Source organism: Macaca nemestrina, chromosome 16 (assembly GCF_043159975.1).
Source record: "Macaca nemestrina isolate mMacNem1 chromosome 16, mMacNem.hap1, whole genome shotgun sequence".
NCBI classification, from domain to species: domain Eukaryota; kingdom Metazoa; phylum Chordata; class Mammalia; order Primates; family Cercopithecidae; genus Macaca; species Macaca nemestrina.
The window spans coordinates 38,057,384-38,084,241 of NC_092140.1; the positions used below are offsets into that span (position 1 = coordinate 38,057,384).

General features: G+C 35.7%; 1 protein-coding gene across 3 annotated transcripts in view; it reads right to left on the reverse strand.

Annotated features, from left to right (window-relative positions):
* LOC105481739 (ubiquitin C-terminal hydrolase L3) overlaps positions 1 to 26,858 on the reverse strand; it is a 58,110-nt gene that overhangs the window by 8,085 nt on the left and 23,167 nt on the right. For 2 of the 3 annotated variants that reach the window (XM_071081208.1, XM_011741451.3), the window contains one exon: positions 3,116 to 3,191. In XM_071081208.1, the coding sequence (XP_070937309.1) occupies positions 3,116 to 3,191 (76 nt within the window). Of the gene's footprint in view, positions 1 to 3,115; positions 3,192 to 7,928; positions 8,172 to 26,858 lie in introns of those variants that run through there. The other variant, XM_071081207.1, reaches the window with a different exon arrangement.

The following is a 26,858-nucleotide window of genomic DNA, read 5'->3' on the forward strand; positions in this document are numbered from 1 at the left end:
CATCATGTCTACAATCATATAGCCTTATTTTTAAAAGTAAAGTTAGAGTCATCTCTTCGTATCTGTGGGGCACTGGTTCCAGGACTCTGGTCCCATCTCGTACCAAAATTTTGAGATGTTCAAGTCCCTTGACATACTCTACCTAAATGGTATAGTATTTTCACATAACCTATGCAATTCCAAATACTTTAAATCATCTGTAGATTATTTATCATACCTAATACAATATAAATGCTATGTAAATAGTTGTTATATTGTTTCAAACTTTGTTTTTTATTGCTGTATTGGTATTTAATTTTCTAATATTTCCAATCCACAGTTGGTTCAATCTACCAACGCAAGAACCCACAGAAAGCCAATTGTACTTTGAAATGACTTCTTTCTTAAAAGTTATATAAGGTCTTCTTTTCTTTTCTTTTTTTTTTTTTTTTTTTAAGAGATGAAGTCTTGCCATGTCACCAGAAGTATAGAAGTGTAGTGGCTGTTCACAGGTGCAATCATAGCACACTATAGCCTCAAACTCTTATGACTTCTTCTTATTCTTTTCCATAAGACCTTCTCGAGTTTTAAAAAAGCCAAATTAACAACAAAAAAGAGAAGTTCTTTTCAGTAATTCTAGATACTGTGAGTCTGGGTTCTATTACCTCTCATTTGCTGTCTACATATTACCTTGTCACATTAATTTTAAGTTACATAAAGGTAGAAGAGTTTTGAAAGGACACAGATTGTGACTGTAAATGTGATCCATCAAATTTAGGTGGATTCTGTGTTTGGAATATTAGCAACAGATCGCATACTTTATTAAAAAGAAATGGCCCAAGCAATCCTGCCTCAGCTTCCCACTACAGGAAGTGGGACTACAGGAACATACCACTGTGCCCAGTGCTAATCTCTTAATCACTGTTTTCTACCCACTAACTCAATACTCCTCTTGCTCAATATTCCTTTTGAATTTATTAGCTCCGCATCAGAGTTACTGCCAGTGTCCTTTGCAACCAATCAGCAACTGCCCATCTTTGCACTCTACCTATTATTGCTCTGACATCGCAAAGATCATGGCTATTCTTTACCAGTCTGAAATTATTTAAACTCATTTTAAAAATCTAATTTCCAATAGGCTTCTGATTTTCCATCAGGTAATTCTTCTTGACAAAGAATATCTAAACCAAACAAGACCTCAGTAGTTCTGCCTTTCTTTTATGAAGTTCTTACTTCAAACCAATTTTAAAATCCTTTTGTGTTGATCTTGGCATGCTCCAAAAGAGATCATTCTTCATATATAGCTTACCCTTGATATATGTCCTTCCTTCTAACTGCCCTTTTAGCCTCTGAGCCAAGAGAGCTATCTAACCAGTAAAATCCAGTTTTGTTTTTTTATTTTTAAGACAACTCTTTCCTTCTCATTGAGATCATTAGAAAGGTTTTCTTTTGGTTTAAATACATTTTAGATGTTCTTGTTTCCTCTATACGTCTCTCATTCAGAAAGTCACAATCACATTTATAGTTTCTGGTTATGAATCATACATATCTTTGCTCTGGCCAAATCTACTTTCTTGAAGTCAACAGAATGTGTCTGCTAAGTCCCAGTACTCTCTTTACCTCTTCTTCCGCTAGTTATTAATTACTACTCACAATTCAGAGTAGAAAATCTGCTTCTGGCAACCACCCAGACATCTGAAGTCCCCAGTCACCGTTATACTTTATCTCTGCAGATTTTATAGACTGAATTAGCAAGGCACATCTTCCAAACTGTCCTGCAGGTCCATTATATACTACCAAAACAATGACTTCTTTTCATTTAAGTTTTATGACTCCTCAAATCACTCTACTATTGTAGACAACCCTCAAGGTTGCACATTTTTATAAATATTATGTTCTTTCTTTTCCTTGTCCCCCTTGATAGGCCATTTCTTTTTAATAAAGTAGGCGATCTGTTGCTAATATTCCAAACACAAAATCCACCTAAATTTGATGGATCACATTACAGTCACAATCTGTGTCCTTTCAAAACTCTTCTACCTTAAAAAACTTAAAATTAATGTGACAAGGTAATATATAGACAGCAAATGAGAGGTAATAGAACCAAAACTCACGGTATCTAGAATTACTGAAAAGAACTTCTCTTTTGTTGTTTATTTGGCTTTTTTAAAACTCAAGACGGTCTTATGGAAAAGAATAAGTCATAATAAGTATTGTATACCGATTATGAAAAAATTACAAGAAGTTTATTCTGAGTAAATTATCTAAAATTATGTGATCTCCTCCAACATATCATGAAATAGTCCACTGAAAGATAAACTTAAAAGAAAAAAGTACAGGTATCAGCCAAAATACTAAGTAACTAATCAGGGGTACTCTGACACATGCCTGAAGAAACCAATGCCAGAAAACAAAGGCTTCTGGAAAATCTTTAAAAAATCACAGGAACACTACAAAACCCTGAAAACTAGTGACACTCATTATTGAAAACAAAGCCCAATCATTATGACTATTACTCTATCCTGTTTTTTTTTTTTTTGAGATGGAGTTTCGCTCTTGTTGCCCAGGCTGGCGCCATCTTGTCTCACTGCAACCTCCGCCTCCCATGTTCAAGCGATTTTCCTGCCTCAGTCTCCCGAGTAGCTGGGATCACAGGCATATGCCACCATGCCCGGCTAATTTTGCATTTTTAGTAGAGACTGGGTTTCTCCATGTTGGTCAGGCTGGTCTCAAACTCCTGACCTCAGGTGATCCGCGTGTCTCAGCCTCCCAAATATTACACTATCTTTCAAAACTAAAGGTTGTTCAGCCAGATATTGATGATAACCCACTCAATAATTTCGTAACGACTGCCAGAGTGATTTGCAGAAGTTCCCTGTAATGGTTTTTACTTTCTTGCTTTGCTAAAATGTGAAGATGGTACGCAAACCTTTTTGAATGAAAAGTTGCTTAAACATAAAGTAACATTTTTCTAGCAAACTATCTTAAAAGGAAAACTGTCACTATGTCAAATGAATTTTATAGGCAATCAGTTAATTTAAGTAAACACAATAAATATCAATAGTCCTGTTTATCATAAGTAGAGACTTTCCCATTTACCATTTCTCTCCCCAGGACAAATTAAAATAGTTCTTACCTAATTCATAGAGATGCCCATCTACGTGAACTAATGCAATAAAATGAAGATCTACTTTTTCATCTATATTTGGTGCCTGGAATAGGAGGGAAAAAATAGGTATTATATACATTAGTTGTCAAACAAATCAGTCATGTATATATAAACATATGCAAATAACATCAAGTTATAAAAGAGAACATTTATCCAATATAATTCAAGGCTTAATGTTTGGTATAACGGACAAAGAGGGACCATGCCTGTGTTTGCGACAATGTGCTCATTTATCAGCAAGGAAAACAGTGACTAAAAGTACAATTTTCTTAATCTCAACTACCTAAAAACCAAAAATTGTGTTCACCTTAGAAGCCTCAGCATTTAGCACAATGCCTGGTATACGGCATATGCACAATGCATACTTATTGAATGAAATGAATACATGAACTGATATGTATGAGTTTTTAAAATTTGAAATAAGAAAGTTAAAATATTTTTACGCCTAACAGTTTAAAGAAACCCTTTTCAAGTTAAATTTTAAGATGTCAAAAGAGATGTTCCCTTAAAGACTTGAACTCGATAATCTGATGTTTTAACAGTGCGGTGTAAACAGTCTTTGCGTAAAAGAAGCATTTTAACTCACTCTAGATTTTAAACATTTAAAAATGAATACATGCAGGAAAATAGCCCAGGCGATTAAAAGGAAGGGAAAAAAGAATAAATTAAAGTACAATTCACAGTAGCCTACGATTTTTCTCTTGCTTTGATGCTTAATAAACAATTTGAAATTAAGACTACATCTACGTTTCTTTAGCTTACCAATCAATTTGCCTGAGAAATATCTACATTTCTAAGGCATTCAAAAAACATACACAAAGTCGATACATTGATTAACTGGCACTTTCTATGATATGTAGTAACTATACAGCTAATATTAATATGAGTTAGCTATACATCAAATCTAAATGGTTTGAAATGAAATACAATCACTGTTAAATATGCAAGTAGAGCACAAATTTTAAAGGAAAGTTTTCAAAAGGCATAAATCAAATTATATCTCAGATTACTTAATATCCTTGCAGTAACAGATAGTATCTTAACTAAAAAATTATATTCTTTTCATCCTCAAGTAACTATATATTTTCAAGTAGTTGTAATATAAAGTTTTCTGATGCAGATATTGAAAGGTACAGAATAAATATTACTATCTTGGATTTACAGAATGTTTCTAAAATATTTATATATACAGTGTCTCACCTAATCTCACATTATTCTTCAGAGGTTATATCCCTCAAATTATGAATGGAAGAAATTCAACATAAACTGATGTGGCAAGCCAGTTCTTCTAGCGTCACTCTAGAACTACAGAATTCCACAGGTGTTAGCAATCAGGGTTATCTAGTTTTACTATTGCTCCAATACTGCACTTCTCCATCTTGTGGTAGCCCCTCTAATTGTTGCTTCAACACCACATAGCCCCGTCTTGTGGTAGCCCCTCTAATGTCAGAGGCTCCTCCACTAGGTTTTGAGGCAGTCCATTTCATTGTTAGACAGTTTTGTTAGAATTTTCCCTCATACTGAGGCTAAATATGTCTCCTTGTATTTTCCATCATCTTAGAAAAAAGTCTAATCCCTCCTGAACATATTTCTTCAAATATGTGAAGACAGTGATAATGAGTTCCCTTACTTTCCTGGTCAGGGAATCAAAAAATATTAGTGGCCACACAATCTAATATCTCCACTTATAAATAATCAGAAGAGAAACCAATTTTTCAAGTCTAAACCTAGGCAATTATATAAACCGTAACTTTAATTCTATAACAAAAAGGTTATAATGAATTATTCATTCAACTAGAAAACAGTCTTGTCTTTACTCATTTTAAGACAATTTTCCAACAGGATATGAAATACTCTAAATCTTACAAACTTTATGCTTTCATAAATGATTAGTTACCTTAATACCATCTCTTCTTAAGAATTACACATCTTATAGCTTCTATGTTTCATATTGTGCCAGTAACTACAACCATGCTAGAGGTAAAAGTAGTACAACTGGAGTCAGAGAACTGAATATGGACCCAATCCCTGTAAGCCTCGGGTTTCTTATCCATCTCAAGGTTTAAATGAGCTGCATGAACATATTTTGTAAACTGTTAAGTGTTATATAAACCTTATGTATTACTCCAATAATAATACTACAGTATCGTAAATGTAAGCAATTACCAAATGTAGTGACTCAAAATTGTGCATCATTGTACCTTTAACCTAAAAGTGTATACTAAAAATATAAAATTCTAAAGAGGGCATGAAAAGCCTTCAAACTATTATAAAAGATAAGCAAAGCTCAAAACTTCTAAGCCTTCCACAAAACCTCAGAACCTGTGATAAGCCTTTTCCTTCGGTCAGCTTCAATTAGTCTCAGAGTCTAAAAATCTGTAATTATTTAATTGCTTAAAATTATTCCACTAAAAACAAGAAAAATAAATAAAAAGCAACTTTCAGCAAGTCTTGTTTCAAAAAATGACCAAGAAATAACTACGTGAAGGGCAAAAAAAAAAAAAAAAAGCTATAGATTGGATTTTTTTTTCCTTCATATATCCATATATATGAAGGAAAAATTAAAATTCCTCTTTACATCCAACCACCACTTTGGCTTTGAAGCTGCCTCCTGATATTGACACTTCAAAGATGTAGTATGACTATTCTTATATGTCTCTATCTACTGATGAGGATCCCACTCTTTTAGTATAAACAGTACCACTGACTTCCAATCAATTAGTTTTGATACATATAATCCCTAATTTAGAATGCAACACTTCTTAGTTAACTCAAAGAATTAAAAAGTGATAACAAATCAATTAGATATAAATTAAATACTAAATATAAACATCACATTAAAATACACACTAAATTTAATGCATAATTGTATAGCACTTAATATATACCAGGCACTGTTCTAAATGTTTTATATGTATCAAATAATTAATCATCATACTGGTTGAGCATCCCAAATCCAAAAATCTGAAATCTGAAATGCTCCAAAACTCCAAACTTTTTGAGCACCAACAGGATGTTCAAAGGAAATGCTAACTGCAGCATTGTGGATTTCAAATTTTCTGGCTTGAGATACTCAACCAGGTAAGTCTAATATAAATAATCCAACCAAAATCCAAAACACTTCTCATCCCAAGCATTTTGGATAAGACATACTCAACCTGTATAAACCCAATAAGGTACATAATATGATTATGCCCATCTTACTCTTGGGAAAACTGAGGCACAGAAGCATTAAGTAACATGCTCTAGGTCATATAGCTAGTAAGTGGTAGAATATGGATTCAAACCCAGGCAGTGTGCTTCTAGAATCCATGTTATTTACTACTATGCTATGAAAATATTCAAAGCTATAAGGCAACGGAATTAATATGGAGCCAAGATCAACATTATATAAAAGCATATAAAACAGGAAATGCCAAATTTTATATGTTCATTTATATTTGGAACATTTTTAAGTAGAAAAGAAATAATTCACATTAGAATTAGATCAATTGTGCTCATGTCAGAATTTACACCTTTAGGATTCTACCCTGGTCATCTAATTCACCTTGTATCTCTCACTGTGCCAAATGGCATATGGCACGGTAGAGAAGCAACAAATATCAAATGGATGAATGAATAAAAATGAAGAATGTCATGACCCAATGAGGATAGTGAAACAGAAAGAGAGAGATGCCAGTTTGTTGATACTCAGTACAAATGGAGAAGTATTTGATGATCATACTGGTATTTGGTGGAAGCAAATATTTAAGGAAAGATACCACTTCACGGTTTGAGTACAGCACTAGAAGGGTAAGTAAGGGGAAGGAAAGAATGCTTGACATTGACTTTTAATTGTTCTTAAGCATTAAATGTATGTGTAGTCAGACTTCCTCCTCTGGCTTCAAAAGCCATCACGATTTATAGAAATGTCAAATTTCTTATAAATGTATGGCACACACCAAAGTTTTAAGATACTGCATTTCTAGGGAGGCTCTGCTAAACCACAGTCATTGCCTTTAGTAGTCCAAAACATTAGAAAGACAAGAGCTATAGTTGCTTAATTCTGTAGTGTATCATAGCTAGAATTCCATCATCGGTCTCGACACTTAAGATAATTAGTAAGATTATAAGAAAAATGTATTTTTAATAGTTTGTGGATATCATTAGCCTATAAAAGAGAAATCATAAATTTGTGGGAAGCTTACATCAATACACAAGGAGGAAATCTTCATTTCCTACTTGGAAAAGATCTTTAGAAATTGAATAGGCAGGAAAGATCAGATCAAGATTAAACCAAGTACCTGAGCCACCTCAGGGAATAAAATAATAGCTTAGATGAAACACCCTACACCATGAAGGATTTAGGTTGAGAATAGAGTAAGCAAAGTAATCCCAGAGCATGGCAAGAGACTAAAGTCATGCTCAGAAACATTAAAAAAAAAAAAAAAAAGTAATAGCTGGCAAAGAACTCAGAAGGTACACAGCATTTGTTGACCTGAGTCAACTAAATGATTTCAGAAAGCTGAAGGGTAAGAGAACCCATATTCACTTTAACAATTAACTAGACTTCAACATTATCACGAACATGGATCAGTACTCATCAAAACGCAGGCGCCACTATGTTGGCAGGATATGGAGTGGAAAGATGGATGTTGCAGGCACTGGCAAAAGTCAAGCTAGACTGCAAAGCATAGAGGTGTGCTTGCAATCTTATTGGGGGAGAAAAAAGCTAATGGTTGAGTGAACCAAGAGAAAAGCACTCTGAAGACTGAAGTTGTTTAAGGAAAAAAAAAAAAAAAAAGGACAGCCCTTGTCACTGGAGAAGAGATGGAAGATTGACTAAACTTACAACAGAATGGAGACCCAAAGATGGTAGGCGTAAGAAGGGTCGCCAGCGACGAAGACGGAGAGATGGACTGGTAGCCTTTGCAGGGCCTACATGGTAACGTTTGACCCAGGGCAGGGATGCATGGTGACACAATGATGAGGCCTTCGTTCTGCAGTGGCTAGAATGAGGCTGTGATGAGGATGGCGAGGAGGACTACATAATTAAAAAAGAGAATATTTTACTTAGACCACGTTACTGGGTGATCATTTATTCTTAAAAGCAACGTCTGGTCATGCTTGTAATTCATATGGTCTACTAGTTTTAATAACCATAATCTAGCAAAGGATCATATATGAATATTGGTTAAAAGCAGGTAAAGTGGAAATATATAACCAAGTATCAGGTTATATGCCATAGTTCTATAAGTGTACATTGGAAATATTCACATAGCCTCATTTGCATAGCACAGACTCATGGAAATACTTAAAAGCCACTAAAATTATTACATCAAATTGTTTTTAAAAAGTAACACACACACAAAAACTAGGTAATGCATATAAAATGTACAAAGAATAATGGGTAGAAGAAAACTGTATGGTGATAGGCATTGCTAAAAAAGAATTCCTTAAAAGGAATAAGCTCCAAGAAGAAAAAAAAAAAAACAACTTTAAAATATAAACAAGAGTGAAATTAATCCCTCCAAAGCTGACGACCTGAATAAACTATCCTCCTACTTAGGCTGATACGTTACATGGAAAACATCATGGCCTCTTAGCTATCTTTTAGGAAACGATATCATTAAATAAAATACACATCTTTTTTATGTCAGGTGCTTTTTAAGGACTTAACATATATCAGTTCATTTAACCTCCCAATAACCCACAAGCACAACTATTCCTGTTATACAAGTGAGGAATCAGAGCACAAATGGGTTAAGTAACATAACTAAGGTCACATTGCCAGCAGGTAACAGAACTGGGATTCAAACCCAGGAAATCAGGTTCTAGAGTCCAGTGATCTTAATCACTGTGGTGTATAGCCGAAGTGACCAAGAAAAATATGTTATTGCTAAATGGAACAGATAGTGTTAAGGAGAGAAACCATTCTGATAATGTTAGGGTATTTTGGGAATCACCTTTTCGAACACTATTGTACCACAAAAGGCAAATCTAGCCAAGAGTTTTCTACAAAATATACAAGGATATAACATAATAGTAGTAATCCAAATGATTTCATAATTGTCACATTCGATTAATAACACCAGTATATAAAATAAAAAATTTGAGGGAGTATGACAAAATTACAATCACTATAATCATAGTGAGAAGAAATAAAAAGAATGGTAATATAAATCCTCACTTGGTGATAATAGATTTTGCTAACCATAACAACCATAATAGATTTCTCTTAAGGAAAATAAGTTTTACTTTCCGAATGATTTTTAAAACTCTTTTCAACTCTGAAAATTCTCTAATCCTACTTAGTATTCTCAATCTAAATAAACAATATACTAACCTTAAAAAAAAGCTATCATTTTGATGGGGGTTTAAAAAATATGTTCGAACATTTTAGCTGCTCATAATAAGCATCAGTCAATCAAAAATACATAAATGAATTCTATACTTGGTTCTACATGGGAACAAAAGTGTATATGATAGTGTCTCCTCTCACAGACATAATTTAATCAGAAATTAATTAGTAATATTACTAAACCAGAGTTGTACAGTGAAAGAATATATAAAGTTGGGATGGGTGAAATAGGAAAATATTCTTGGCAAAGAATTCAATGTGAGAAAAAGAACAGAAATAGAAATAAGGAAGACATGTTTAGAAGAGTAATGTGTCAGGTCTGAAATTTGAGTTTATTCTTTCAATTTAATAAGTTAGCCTCTTACTTTTTCATGGGTATTGGCAAAAGGCATGAGACGCCTGGGTCAGAAAAAAAAAAAAAAAAAACTTTATTACTCATAGCACAGCAAGGAGCATGATCATCAATACATTTGTGCCAATTCACATGAGAACAACAGACATAGCTAGGGTGGATGGCTGCAAAAGAGTAGGCTGCGTTACAGGAGAGGAACACTGAGCTGGGGAAACCACTGGTTTACAGCAAGCAGTAAGCAAACAGGCTCTTTGTTCCGGAGGCAAAGACATTACCTCATCCCTTAAGGTTGCTTACTCCAAACACACCTGTGAGAAATGTGATTTCCACCTTCAAGTATGATGACCCTCTTCTTTTGTCATTTTTGAAGAACCTTTTTGAAAACTTTTTTTAAAAAAAAATTTCAAATTTACACAGTTACAAAAACAAGCATAATACAGGAAACATCTAGATTTTGACTATGACATTTTACCTTCATTTGCTTTATTATCTCTTTACCTTTTTCTACATAACTTTTTTTCCTGAATCATTTGAAGATAAGTTACATACATCATGGCCCGTTAATCCTAAATTCTTCAGTATTTCCTAGGACTAAGGGAATTATCTAACATTAATATCAGTGCAGTTATCACCCTCAAAATTTTATATTGATATAATACTTTCTCCTCATCTCCCATATTTTAATTTTGCCAGTTATCTAGTTGTGTAATTTACAGCATTTTCCCCCAGGATCTAATCTAAGCACAGATATTAAATTTATTCATCATGTCTCCTTAGTATCTTTTAACCTGGAACATTTCTAACAATCTTTATCTTTTATATTTTAAGCATCAAGCCCTTCTCCATTTTTCAATAAATCATTTTCTATTTAAAAAGTCATGCTCTCTGTGACTAGAGACTGCTTTACTTTTCTCCCTTTTTAAACAATATTTCCTTTATTTCCTTTACTTGCCCTACTATATTGGCTAGGACTTCTACTACAGTAATGAATTTCATTGACTTCTGCTTTTATCTTTGTTATTTCTACCTTTTACGCACTTCGGATTTAACCTGCTCTTCTTTTGCTACCTTAAGGTAAAAACGTAGATCTCTGACTTGAAGCCATTTCCCTTTTCTACTATAAGCATGTAATACTATAGTTTCCCTAACCCGTTTTTTTTTTTTTTTTTCTACTATAAGCATTTAATGCCATAGATTTCTCTCCAACCCCTGCATTAGCTGTATCCTGTCAATTTTGGTATACTTCTTTTTAGTCAATTCAAAATGTTTTCTAATTTCTCTTGTGAAATCCTCTTTGATCCATGAGTTATTCAGAAGTGTACTATTTAATATCTAAATATTTGGGGGATTTTCCAGGTATTTGTCTGTTGTTGATTTGTAGTTTAACTCCACTATGAATAGAAAACATTCTTTGTATAATTTAAATTTTTTTTAAAAATTTAAAGTTGATTTTCTAATCCAGAATATGGTCTATCCTGGTAACTATTTCATGTGCACTTGAGAAGACTGTATATTCAACTATTCTGTTTCAAATTTCTGAAGTGTTCCACAAATATCAAAAGGGTCCAGTTGTTTGACAATGTTGCTGAAATCTTCAATTTTTTACTAATGTTCTGTATTTGTTTTATTCATTCTGAGTGCTGACATCTTCATCTATAATTGTGAATTTGTCCATTTCTCTCTTCAGTTCTAACAGTGTTTGCCTCATACATTTAGAGGTTCTAACTGTTAGCTGCATACACATACTTTGTTATGTGTATGCTATGTCTTCTTGGTGAGGTAACCTCTTTATCCTTACATAATGTCCTTCTTCATCACTGAAAATATTCCTTGTTCTGAAGTCTACTTAACTTCATGTCAATATAACTACTGTGGCTTTCTTTTGATTAGTGTTTGTATTGTTCATCTTTTCCCATCCTTTTGATTGTCACCTTCTTACGTTTTTTAAAGTGACTTTCTTGTAAACAGCCTATAATTGTGTCTTGCTTTTTTACCAAACTGGTCTTTCTTTCAATTTGAGGATTTATAGACATTTGAGTCTTTATATTGACATTTCATTAACTTCATGTGATGTTTTATATGGCTGGATTTAAATCTACATTGTCAGTTCTTTATTTTTTCCATCTGGTCTGTTACTTTTCTGCTTTTTGCATTATTTCTATCATTCTATTTTATCTGTACTGTGGGCTTCTTGTTTATACTTTTTAAGCTTTTCAGTAATTGCCCCAGGATTTACAAGATATACCTTTAGTTATGGAGTACCTTCAAATAGTATTACACCACAACATATATAGTATAAGAACCTCACAACAGTATTATCCCAATTTCTCCCTCCCTTCCTTTGTGCTATTGTCTTATTTTATATGTGCTATAAATTTACAGTACATAGTTGCTATCTTTGATTTAGTAATCCTTATCATCTTCTAGAGAAATTTAAAACAAGAATAAAATTTATTTTATATTTACCTTCATTTGTTCCATTTTCAGTGCTTCCCAAATCTTTGTATAGCTCCAAGTTTCCAACTGGCATTGTACTGTTTCAGCATAATGAAATTCCTTTACATTTCTTATAGTGCAAGTAAGCTGGTGATGAGCTCTCTCAGTTTTTGTTTGTCTCAAAGTTTTTATTGTTAAAATATATTTTTGTTCCATTGAACTCTTAGCTTTCTAAAAATATCATTCTTTTCTGGCTTGCATAACTTCTAGTAAGGAGTCTGCTGTAATTCTCATGAATTCTTAGTATCTACTCTGTCTTTATCATGTGGCTGCCTTGAACATTTTCCATTTATCTTTGTTCTTCAGCAACACTTTCCATTTATTTTTGAATTTTAATGTGTGGTTATATGTGTGTGTTTGTTTTTTTGGAGGATAAAGGTATTCATCCTATCTAGTGTCTCTGAGATTCCTGAAGCTGTGGTTTGACGTCTTTAATTACTTTTGGAAAATAGTTGCCATTACCCTTCAAATACTTTTTGTCTCAAGGCCCCACCCCTCACCCACTCCCACCCCCATCATATCTTTCCATCTCTCTTCTCCTTCTGGGATTCCACTTTCACATATTACATCACTTGAAATTGTCCCACAGCATTTGGATGCACTGTTTGTTTTGTGTGGTTTTTCTCCCCCTCTTTTCCACTACTTTTTCCCCTTTGTGGGTAAGTTTGGGTAATTTCCAGTGATTTATCTTCACAGTCACCAATTCTTTTGTCAACTTTGTTGAGTCTACTGGTGAATCTGTTAATGGCATTCTTCATCTCTAGTACTGTGTTTTTCATTACTGGCATTTCCATTTGATTCTTTCTTATGTTAATAGTTTCCAATTCTGCTGATACTACCCATGTGATGGAACATGTTTTCCTCTTTTCCACTTGAGCCTTTAAGTATTTTAAATTTTCTGTCTGATAGTTTGACATCTAGATCATATCTGAGTCTAACTCTGCTGAATGCTTTTTCTCATGATTTTTGGTTAAAAGCCATACACTTTTCTAGGAGTATAGATAAATAATACGTATACCTAAAAATGGGCATGTCTCATCTTCTGCTATGACTTAGTGCATGGGGATAAGCCAACCTAGTCAAGAGTTTAACTGTTTGCGTTTTACTGTTACTATGATTACCCTGAGAATACCATTGGTTTAAAATTCATCTGGCACAACCTTGGGCTTAGAGTGGGAGTTGGGTTGTAGGATGTTTTCTTTTTCACTGCTCTTGTTCCACCCTCAGCTTTAGGTTTTTGCTCACAGGGTATGCCTCAGAGAAGGTCTCTCTCCATATTATTGACCCATCCCCACACATTTGAGACCTGTTTCTTGGTGCTTGCTAGTCTAATGGTGGGTTTGTGGAGGCATTCTTTATTGTTCTATATCAGCCTCTGTCCCTGGATATCAAGGCCAAGACTTTCTCAGGGGTCCTTTCCTCCAGTGGTAGAAGAACCTGCCCCTCCCACAAAAGGGGTGGTTTTATCTCTTCCCTTCCCCAGGAAAGGTTTTCTGTCTGAGGGTCTTTAGACTTTGTTCTATAGGGGAGAAGAATCCAGGCTTGGTGCCTTTCTCACAGCAGCAGCTGCTCTCCTCCCCTAGGCCTGCACTTAAAGATTCACATCTTGTCCCCACTTAATCTCATGAGCACCCATTGAGGTCTGCAGAGAGTAGATACAAGCTCACCCTTCAGGGCTGTTTACAGGGATTTCATAGTCTTATGGTAGCCTACTTGTGACCTCAAGCAATTTGTTAAAATTTTTAGCTATTTTGTTTCATTACCCGTAAATTTTGGGCTTCTATTCATCTCAGTAAGTGTATCTCTACATCATTTTTCTTCTCCTTCTCCTTCTTCTTCTTCTATTCATCTCAGTAAGTATATCTCTACATCATTCTCCCCCTTCCCCTCCCTCCCTCCCTCCCTCCCTCCCTCCTCCTCCTCCTCCTCCTCCTCCTCCTCCTTCTTCTTCTTCCACGGAGTCTTGATCTATCGCCCAGGCTGGAGTGCGGTGGCACACCATCTCAGCTCACTGCAAGCTCCGCCTCCCAGGTTCAAGCCATTCTCCTGCCTCAGTCTCCCAAGTAGCTGGGACTACAGGCACATGCCACCATGCCCAGCTAATTTTTTTGTATTTTTAGTAGAGACGGGGTTTCACCATGTCAGCCAGGATGGTCTCAATCTCCTGATCTCATGATCCGCCCACCTCAGCCTCCCAAAGTGCTGGGATTACAGGCATGAGTCACCATGCCTGGCCTACATCATTTTTCATGGCAACATATTATTCCTTAAATAGATGGACCATAAATGTAACACTGCACCTTTAGATTGTTTCTGGTTTTCTACAATTATGCTTTAGTGAAAATGTGCACACAAGTATCTATATATGCATCAGTCAACAGTAATAATATTGGTATCCAAAATGATGTTATAAAACAACCACCATAATAGCTAACATCAAGTGCTTACTATCTTTTACCAGATGTTCTAAACGATAGATGCTACAGATCTTCACAATAATCCTATAAGGTACATATTATGATTATTTCTATTTTAAAGATAAAGAATAATTTTTCCCCAAATGTTATCACACTAGTAATTTTAGTCTTCTTTTTGATCATCAGGCTTTCTAATAAAAACTTACATAACAGAGGAAGGAAGAAGAAAACGATAATGAGTCTGAAAGTACACTCTGTTAAATGAGTCCCATACATCAAAGCTTGTGTGTATGTGTTTGTATGTGGCTAATGTTTTATAACATTCAAAATAGGATAGCACATCAATATATTGTAATTGTTTATTTAACCACTTTGTAAGGCTTGGGGGCAGGCAAAGCTCTTGTCTACCTTACTGCTCCTGTGATAGCTTACTAAAGATTGTTTCTAACAAGCATGCCAAAATGTTAAACATTAGAACCAGTAACTCTAAATTTTTACTCTGGTCATATTTATTTTTACCTCCTAATGCTAAATGAACACACTATACACATATTATCTTCAACTGTATAATTTACACTATACACATATTATCTTCAACTGTATAATTTCCAGAGATAATTCAGAATACAGACAACACAGTGTACATCATATATATTTTCAATTTCAAAGAGTTGATCTAATTCAGAAAAAGACTTTCAAGCAATAACATTTCAAGAGATGGAAGGACTTTGAAATAAAGTGTGCTATTATGGAAACCTAAAATTCATAGGCTTTCCTCCTAGAATTACAAAGATTAAAGACACATACACCAACTTTAAAATCTTCATAATATTAACAGTTAATGCAATTGTTTAAGCAACCTAATTTTTAGCTCTGCTTTCAAATATGAAAATGTAAACTGTGAGCTGAATCTTGAGCTAGATGGCTAATTTTTCATATTGTCTTCCACACTAATTGGAAAAGATTAAATGTCTACAGTTTATTTTTGAATATTTCATAAGAGTCTTAAAGAGAGTTCACTTTTTAGAGAGTCTGAATAAAGAACTCAACTTCCTCGGTTTTTTCATTCTGGTGAAGAGTCCAAAATCACTAACAATTATTTATTTCATTAAAACTATTAACAACACCAGTGTTTGCCAGGACATTAACAGTGAACCTGTGCCCTCACTGTTGACTGTGTGAGCACTGCAACAGTATACTGTGACGTACATATACCACTTTACAGGAATATAAATTCATCTCTTCATTATAGTTCAAAAAAACCTAGTCTAGGCTTTTCAGAAACCCGAGGAATTTTGAAAAGCAGATTAAATGTTTTACTCTTCAGGAAGAATGCTAAGATATTTAATAAGTAATTGTTGCATGAGATGTTTAAGCATTACTTCTGATTGAAACCCTCTGAGTTTAAACACACACACACACACACACACATTCACTTACACACACAGAGAAAGTGAGCTATGAGAATACAGACCATAACCATGACAGTTTTGGGTTTTTCAGAAGCACGAGGACCTACTTGACTTGCCCAAAGCCACATAACTAGTGAGTGTGAAAGCCAGAGGCAGACTCATGACTCCCAGCTCCAATTTCAGTATTTTCCATTGCACACAAAGCCACTGTCCATCAACTGTCAACTAATTTGACTGATTCATAAAGGCACATCTATTACTATTTCTATCTGAATTCCTGAATATAATTCAAATCTACCTTCTAGTTGTCAAACTTAAAACTAGTTCAAAAAACAACAACCAAGCTACTCGGGAGGCTGAGGCAGGAGCATGGCGTGAACCTGGGAGGCGGAGCTTGCAGTGAGCATAGATCTGGCCACCGCACTCCAGCCTGGGTGACAGAGCGAGACTCCGTCTCAAAAAAAAAAAAAAAAAAAAAAAAAAAAAACAACCACCATCACCACCTAGGTCCTCAAAGGCCAAATTACTTTTCCTTCACAGTTAGTGTGCATGCACTTTTTAATACGGAAAAAAATGAATAAATTACTCTTTAAACTTTTAAATAAAATAACCGATGTATTCGAAATGCTGTAAAGGCTAAAAAGAAATGATCCAGACTTTAAAAAAAAAAAAAAATCAAAGAAAGCAGAGGATCTGCCTAAGAGTACTCCTCTATTAAGAAGTCAAGTGTTTTGCTAGTGGCTCACACCCGTAATCCCAATACTTTGGGAGGCCAGGGCAGAAGGATCACTTGAGTCCAGGAGTTCAAGACCAGCCTGGGTAACATAGGGAGACCCCATCACTACTAAAAATAAAAATAAAAAAATTAGCCAGGTGTGATGGTACATGCCTGTGGTCTCAGCAACTTGGGAGGCTGAGGTAGAAGGATGGTTTGAGCCCAGGAGATCAAGCCACTGCACTGCAGCCTGAGCAAGAGAATAGGAACCTGTCTCAAAGCAAAAAAAAAAAAAAAAAAAAAAGGAAGAAAGAAAGAAAGAGTTTGGTTTGGTGGGTACTGTAAGTGCTTAAATCTAAATTATGTTAAAATTCTAAAATAAAGTAAGTGGGTTTTGGTTTACAGCCAAGGCATTTTCTCATTTAAATTGACATACTGTTATTACGAAAAATATCCTTATAACCATGTAATTTCTTGAACATGAAGGGATCATTAGTGGGTAGATAGTTAAAATAATTACTGTTTTCTAAAATGTACATAACATGATTACCAAAAGAATGTGGCTGGTTTATGGGTAAGATTTCTTGTTAAAAGAAAAAAAAAATCTAGTGTTGAGTAAGAACTGACTTAGATGTTAAAGGCACAAAAGAACAAAGTATTTGGCACAACTCTGAATGACTATTTGTAACTTATTACATGTTTGCATTAAATTACTAGCTGTGAATAGCCTTGCTTTTAAGGCAAAAACAAAAATTTAAATTCTAAATTCCTCATTTTATTTAGTTTGAGCAATTTGATTTACCTACATGTTTTGTTGCCTTAAGAGCATGGAAGTACCCACTAGCTGTGTGACCTTGAATATACTAGCAACTTCTTAGATTTCCCATCTGCAAAATGGGGTAACAGTTATCTTATGGAGTTGAGAGGATCAAACTAGGGTACATACAGCACTTAGTTAGCCTAACCCATAACATGAATTCAAAAAATGGTACCCATCATTATAATAATATGGCAGACATACTTTCAAAAGGAGTAAGAATTAAGAAGGTGAGAATACTTGAAAGCTGGTGAGCACCTCAAACAATTTTGAGGAGAGGGAGAGGGAGAGGACAAGACCACTGAGTCTAAAATATGGCACAGGGAAAAGAAAATAATTGGGAACATCTCTAGAGCTGCCAAATGCTATGAAACTTAGATTATAAATGTGTGTACACATATGTGTAAGGACATGTGTGTGTGCATGCATGAGAACACATACATGTATAACTTTGAGTTTAAAATCAAAATTATAAATTAATTCTAAATGAATTTCTGTAGATTTTTTAGTAAATTTCAGTGTATGTAATACATTGGATTACAGCAAATTTAAGGTTCAAATTTTAAAAAGGAAATTAAAACCAGATCCACGCAAAAGATGCAAAGTTTCCTACAGTGTATCCATGTTCGGTTGGCAAAGAAGTCACAAGTTAAATATGGGATAGATATCAAAATACACAAAATACCACTACATATTCCATGGAAAATCTGGATAATGGTAAGTTTCTTCATTTTGCTCACCTAATAAATCAAGATGCCCACAGACATCAAGATATTCTAAAAAGACTTTTTTCCCTGACTGGTTTAACAATTATGTTTTCTCCCTTCACTTTATAATTCTCCATGTTAGAAATATCTATTAATACAATACCTGTACATCTACATGTTACATTAAACCTAAACTTACCATTGTTAAACTGTTCAAACTAATTCCCGGAAATTATTTTCTTTACAATTTGAGAGTAGCCCCAAATAAAGTTCTCCTTTATTACAAATGAAAAAAATCTTATATCCTAACATTACCCTCTATTCTGGAAAGCTGTGATATAAAACAAAACTAACAGAAAACTTTCACCATCACCAAACACAACATCAATTCTATTTTTATTGCTGAAAGCATTCTTAGATGAGTCTCATCTAGTCAGATCTGGAAGGGTAAACTGGTAAGTTTGGTCTAAGAATTTTCCTTTAAAATAAGTAATAATTTAATATCTCCATTTCTAGAATTCTGAGATCAGCAAAGAAGAAAGAAGGGGTTAGGAAAGGAGAGAAATGGAGAAGAAAAAAGAAGGAAAGGACAGAGGGAGGGAGAGAAAAGGGGAAAGGGAATGCCTCTATTCAGGGAATGTTCAGAAGAAACAAAAAAAGATAGAAGAGAGACAGAGGCAAGCTAGAGAGTCCCAGAGCATTTTTGGTTTTAAAAATAAAATAAAATAAAATTGCCTCCAAAAGATTAAGTCATGTTGAAATAAAGAAAATGAGGTATGAAAAGTAAAGAAAAACAAAGATCAGAAAGTTGCAGTTTCAGACTTTTGACAAAACTGGACTCTACATCTTGAACTGCATGATACGTGTATTGTTTCCGCCTGATTCTTACAAGATAACCAGCAACTTAAATTTTATATTATTTAAGAACTAAGCTTCTTCCTAATATCCTCAGATTCTTTCAAGGTGAAGGAAGAAGGAAATAAATTCCAAAAAGAGGGAAATAAATATGTGAGCACCTTAATTTGTGTGCAAATCATTTTTGGCTTATTGGAATGATTTCCGTTATCTCTTTGGAATCCCAAAATAATAAAAATAACTAAAAACTATACTTCAGAGTAAAATGAAGCCATGCAACTATACATATACATCTAATGAAGACGAAACTTTATCCTATTTACTACCACTGACAGTCTATACTGGCTGGGCCAAAAAAGCCAAGTAGATTCTAAACAGAGGATTTTCTTAAATTAAAAATATGCACACCCACAGAAACACATACATGTATCTTTAATTATGTATATATATTTATGACGACATACTTGAAATCAGAAATTATTCACTGTTTACCCCAGTGGTCAAATAATCCCGCTTTTACAGGTCAACAACACTAACCAAAATAGATTACATATTAATATTTCATTGTAAATTAATTATAATTTTATTTTATGATTCAAATTAACTTCATAAACTTTTACTAAAGATCTTTTAAATATCATTAGCAATCAAACATGCTATTTACCCCTATTAAATAAGCAAAAATTTAGAAATAGAATTCAATACTGGTGAGGACAATTTTCAAAGCTGCAGTCACCACTGAAGTAAAAGATCTTTGAAGACACAAATTATGTCTCACTTATCTTTGTATGTACAATTCTAAGCACAGTGCCTAGTACAGTAGATGCTCAGACAGGTTATCTGGTTGAACAAATGAAAGAAAGACAACTTCATATTATTTAACAAGAATCATAAAAATGTTCATCCCTTTGAATCAGTAATCCCACCTACAAGAAACTACCTTAAAGAAAGAACCCAAAAGAATACTTAAACAGGGATATTCAATTAAGTTACATTTTTAACTTGAAACACTAAAAATAATCTAAACATCAAAAGTTAAGGAAATGAAAAATAAATTGTGGTTTACTCACATGATAGTATACAGTAGCAAAGGTTTTTTTATGAGGAAATTTTGATGAAACAAAAAAATGTTCACGGTAATATGTTAAGAAAAAAGTCAAACAAAATTGCTTGATCTCAACTGTCCTTAAAATGTACTAAAAAAAGAATGGTAGCAAATATACATAGATGCTAAAAGTGTCTTTTGCTATTTTTTCCATCCTGGTATGTTTATTTAAAAACAGAAAACAATACTGCTGTTATTTTTCATTATTACTATTAATTTACATGGGGTGTTCTGGGCAGTACAACAAACTTACTCTTGTTACAAAAAGTTAAACAATAAATCATCAGGCAATCTACCCATATCTGGGTTGGCTCCTAAATTAATGTGGACAAATCACAAATGTTAGGAATTACTTTTTAGTTAAGTGTCAATGAAGTAAAAGTAGGGTCTGAAGGCACATAAAATACCCTTTTGGATTTTTGTTTCTTGCCTTCACATTTGACTTGCAGGCTGTTTCCACTCGTACATCACTGATATTTCTTCACACTTTTAAAAACACTCATTAGAATCTTCTGTGAGTAGAAAAGCCTTAAAATAAGGAGATCTTCTAATCTACTAGACACTTCAGTGGAAGCCCAAACCATATCAAGTTGGAACTTCCTGCCAATCTTATTATTCTACAGTTATTCTGAAAGGTCTTAGTTGCAGTGAATACACAGTCATCCCTCGATATCCATGGACTATTGGTCTCAGGACCCCCTGAAGATACCAAAATCCACGGACGCTCACAAGCCTTGTATAAAATAGTGTAGTATCTGCATATAACCTATGTACCTCCTCCTGTATATTCTAAATCATTTCTAGATTACTTGTAATACCTAATACAATGTAAATGCTATATAAATTGTTGTTATACTATATTGTTTAGAGAATAATGACAAGAAAAAAGTCTGTATCTATTCAGTACAGACACAACCATCTTGTTTTTTCAAATATTTTTTCTCCTTTTTGTCTGAGACAAGGTCTCTGTCACCCAGGCTGGAGTGCAGCAGCATGATCACAGCTCACTGCAGTCTTGACCTCCTGAGCTGAAGCCATCCTCCCACCTCAGCCTCCCAAGTAGCTGGGACTACAGAGTAGCTGGAACTACGGGTGCATGCCACCACACCTGAATAATTTTTTTGTACATACAGGGTCTCACTATGTTGCCCAGGCTGGTCTCAAACTCCTGGCCTCAAGCGATCCTCCCTTCTTGGCCTCCCAAAGTGCTGGGATTACAGGCATGAGCTACCCTGCCCAGCCTCAAATATTTCCATTAAGTGGTTGGTTGAATCCACAAATAAGGAACCCACCATTACAGCAGGCCAACTGTATACATTCATTTTTAAATTTCTTAACTGGTCATGCATGTATCAGGTTATATTAATTTTAAAATCAGTAACTATTTTTCTAGTAGAACTTTCAACCATATTTCGTTTAGGGCTGCACATTACCATAACACACATGACCGATACATTAGTTAATTGAAAGCTTAGCTTTATATGTCTATTATTAATTTTTGTAACACAGTGCTTCAAAACTCAATCATGAACTCACTTTAAAGAAATAAAATTCAGGGCCAGGTGCAGTGGCTCACGCCTGTAATCCCAGCACTTTGGGAGGCGAGGCAAGTGGATCACGAGGTCAGGAGAACGAGACCATCCTGGCTAACACTGTGAAACCCTGTCTCTACTAAAAATACAAAAAATTAGCTGGGTGTGGTGGCATGCACCTGTAGTCCCAGCTACTTGGGAGGCTGAGGCAGGAGAATTGCTTGAACCTGGGATGCTGAGGTTGCAGTGAGCAGAGATTGCGCCACTGCACTCCAGCCTGGATGACAGAGCGAGACTTCATATCAAAAAATAATAATAATAAAGAAAAAATTAAAAAAGAAATAAAATTCAGGAGTAACTGAAAAGCTATCAATTTACTATTTCTCAGACAATCTGTTTCCTATCTCAAGCTAGGATATAAATAGTCACATTAAACCTAATACAAAACACTGGTCTTAACAAAACTGCTACAAAATTAGCTGTCAAACTTTTATTGAAAGTGTTTGGCCGGGCACGGTGGCTCATACCTGTAATCCCAGCACTTTGGGAGGCCAAGGTAGGCAAATTACCTGAAGCCAGGAGCTCAAGATCAGCCTAGCCAACATGGCAAAACCCCGTCTCTACTAAAAATATAAAAACTAGCCAGGCATGGTGGCACACACCTGTAGTCCCAGCTACTGGGGGGGCTGAGGCAGGGGAATCACTTGAACCTGGGAGGCAGAGATTGCAGTGAGCTGAGATCGTGCCACTGCACTCCAGCCTGGGTGACAGAGCAAGACTATGTCAAGAAAGAAAAGAAAGAAAAGCAGGAAGGAAGGAAGGAAGGAAGGAAGGAAGGAAGGAAGGAAGGAAGGAAGGAAGGAAGGAAGGAAGGAAGGGAGGGAGGGAGGGAGGGAGGGAGGGAGGGAGGGAGGGAGGGAGGGTTTGTTTGAAGGTAGGGGTGACAGGAGGAAGACAGAGGAACTAGGACTAGATTCTGCAGCCGGACAGTTTGAGCTCAAATTCTAGCTCTACCACTTAGTAGATACGTGACCTTGGGGAAAGTAACTAAAACCTTCTGTGCCTCAATTGCTTCATCTAAAGAAGGGGGACAAGAGGACAATGGTAATACCTCATAAGGCTGGTACTGGAATTAAATGACAGGTATCAAACTTCTGTAGCACTACCCAAAAGATGCAACTCTAATAACACTATTTTATTCTATCCAGAACAAAGCATAAAATGGTGGTTGTAGCAAGTGAAAATCAATGGAAAAAAAGAAAACACTCTTTGCCACTAATAATTTAATTTCCTCATTGTTTCCTCATATCCCATTGTTCTTTTGTTTTAACTCTTAAGTGAAAGATGAAAGCAATACCTTTCAGTGTAAGTTAATGAAGCATAAGTGAGGTGGGGCTACTATTCAGATTTCTGTATTAGCCGATCTACCAGACAATCACAGTGGGATGGAGAAAAGTACGTAAGTAAACAACTACTCTAGAGCAGTAAGCTATGGCCAATCTTCTGAAAAGACTACTGTATTTTGGTGACTCAACTTACAGATTTCTCATTTAGTCTACAAATCTCAGCATGCAATAAGGCTCCTGCCTCCTCCATTCCCATGAAAACATTCTGACAGAGAGTACCAATGATGCCAGTGATGATTCTACTTGTTATTACACTATATTATTATTGGCTCCTCTTCTTCTACCCACTCCTTCAACACCTACATGCCCCAAGGATTTATTGTTGGTCTACCGCTATTCTCCCTCTGTAGAATTCTCAGGGTTCTAACTAGTACCCAAATACTGAAGACTCTGGATATCTCCCCTGAGCTCTAGACTCCTACACATATGACCCAAAAAAACTCACCTTAAACTCAATAGGCTGAAAAGTAAATGTACCATCTTTGGTGGTTCTCAGTCTATAAAATCCAAGCCCCCCCCGATATGGCTTCACCCTATTACTTCAGCCTCATCTTCTGCCATTCAGATTCATTTTACTGGATGCCAGTAAATAAAATTACTGCCTACTATTTATTGAATGCCCATTAAATGCCAGGTACTATTCTAAGCAGTTTATATAATCAACTCATTAATTTTCACAACAATCCCATAAGGTAAATACCATTATTTCTATTTTGTGCTGAAGAAAGTGTCCTGCCTAAGCTAATAAGCAGTGGAGTCAGTATACAAACCTATATCCTATGCTCTTACCTTCAAACTATGTGATTCTTAAACATGCCTATATATGTCCAGTTTGTCTTGGGGATTCAAAGTGAACACACAAACAAGGCCTATTGCATCATGGGACTTACATTCTAGTTAGCAGAATAAACAAATATACACAAGGAAGAAATAACTTATTATTGACTATTTTAAAGTGCCAGGAAGAAAATAAACAGGATTTTATGACAGAAAATAAGACAGAAGAACCTAATTAACAGTGATGAAAGAAGGCTTCTCTTAAAAGTGACTTTTTTGTTTTGTTTTGTTTTTATTTTTGAAACAGAGTTTTGCTCTGTCACCCAGGCTGGAGTGCAGTGGCACGATCTCGGCTCACCGCAAGCTCTGCCTCCCAGCTTCACACCATTCTCTTGCCTCAGCCTCCCGAGTAGCGGGACTACAGGAGTGTGCCACCATGCCTGGCTAATTTTTTTGTATTTTTAGTAGAGACGGGGTTTCACCGTGTTAGCCAGGATGGTCTCGATCTCCCGACCTCGTGATCCGCCCACCTCAGCTTCCCAAAGTGCTGGGATTACAGGCGTGAGCCACCGCGCCCAGCTTGAAAAGTGACTTTTAAGATGAGACCTGAAAGATGAGAAGTCTCCAACTCTGCAAAGAGAAGTGGTATACCCAGAAGTATACTGCGTCATTAGAAAGCACAAAGATGGTGTTATGGACTGAATTGTGTCCCCTCTGCCAAATTCATACGTTGAAGCCCTAACCTTCAACGTGACTGTATTTGAAAACAGGGCATGGAAGGAAGTAGTTAATGTTAAGTAAGGTCATAAGAATGGGGCACTAATCCAATAGGGCTGATATCCTTATAAGAAGAGGAAGAGATATTAGTCGATTGATGTGTCTCTGTCCCTCTCTCTCCGGCTCTCTCTCCACGCCCCCTCCATATGAACACACAGGACAGGCCATGTGAGGCTACAGTGAGAAGGTGGTAGTCTACAAGCCAGGCAGGGACATCTCAGTAAAAGCCAACTCCGCTGACACTTTGCTGTTGGATTTCCAGCCCCAAGAACTGTGTGATAATAAATTTCTGTTGTTAAAGTCACCTGGTAATAATTTGAGATGAATGCCCAAGCAGACTAACACAGACAGGAAAGACCTAGGTATTTTGTAGGAACTGACAAAAAAAAAATCAGTAGGCTGGAATACAAACAGCAATGGAGATAATAATACACTGAACACTCTTAAGCCCACAGACGGGAGATAATTCTTTTTTTTTTTCCTGAGACAGAGTCTCGCTCTTGTCGCCCAGCCTGAAGTGCAGTGGTGGGATATTGGCTCACTGCAACCTCTGCCTCCCAAGTTCAAGCAATTCTCCTGCCTCAGCCTCCGGAATAGCTGGGATTACAGGCATGCGCCACCACGCCCAGCTGATTTTTGTATTTTTAGTAGAGACGAGGTTTCACCATATTGGCCAGGCTGGTCTTGAGCTCCCGACCTCAGGTGATCCACCCACCTTGGCCTCCCAAAGTGCTGGGATTACAGGCGTGAGCCACCACGCCCAGCCAGGAGATGAATCTTAAATGAGATGATCAGAGAAATATTAAAAGTTCCTGGTGCAGGAATTTAAAGTCAGATGACAGCTGGATTTTGAAACGCGTAGTGTAGGTTTTTGTTCTCTCAGTGACTGGAAGACACTAACATATGGCAACTAGAGGTCAGTATATTCCACCCTGGAGTGCACAAAACAGCCCCGCACAAAAAAGAATTGAACCCTTTCCAAAATGTTAACACTGTCCTATTCGGAAACAATGGCTAATGGATATGTTTCGTTTACTCAGAGGACTACAGAAAACTAACATTTGCCGCCCCCATCCCCCACTTTTTTTTTATTTCTTACACTACCAAGGACAGTTCTGAGCTAATTCTGGTTAATTAATACACATACATGTGTTGTATTTGTGTGTAAGGAACAGTATTGGATAATTTGGAACATGCACAAATGAATCAGATGCCAGTGCTAGGCCTAAGAGTCACAGAAAGGGAGATATGATACCATACTTCATACTTCACTAAGGCACCATTGGTTACATGACACACCATTTTGTGAACCACTAAGATGGGAATAACGCCAAGTTAAACTATGACATCAATTGTAAGATACATTCTAATTTTAGAGTTTTTAAAATGTGAAAAAAACGCACATCTTAAAAAATGAAAGAGAATATGAAATAGCTAAAATGCAAATAGTTGGAGTAGTCATACAAAGAGTTCATATAAAGGATAAAATACATCCAGTTCTGATAATCAGGAACTGCTTCATGCTGAAGATCATACTAAGCCAAGTCTTGAAGAATGGATAGAAGAAGTGCAAGAGATTGAGGGAAAGAGTATTTTCAGAAAGAGAGTACTGCAAGAAGAATAGCAATAATAAAATAAGGAAATAAGGGACGGCTAAAAAGGAATACTTAAAGTTACAAAGACAAGGTAAAATAGAGAGAGAGAGAAGGAAGGAAGGAAGGAAGGAAGGAAGGAAGGAAGGAAGGAAGGAAGGAAGGAAGGAAGGAAGGAAGGAAGGAAGGAAGGAAGGAAGGAGAGAGAAAAAGAAAGAAAGAAAGAAAGAAAGAAAGAAAGAAAGAAAGAAAGAAAGAAAGAAAGAAAGAAAGAAAGAAAGAGAAAGAAAGAAAAGAAAGAAAGAAAGAAAGAAAGAAAGAAAGAAAGAAAGAAAGAAAGAAAGAGCAAGCAAGCAGGCAGGCGAAAAGAAAAGAAGAGGAGAGGAGAGAGGGGAGAGGAAAGGAGAGGA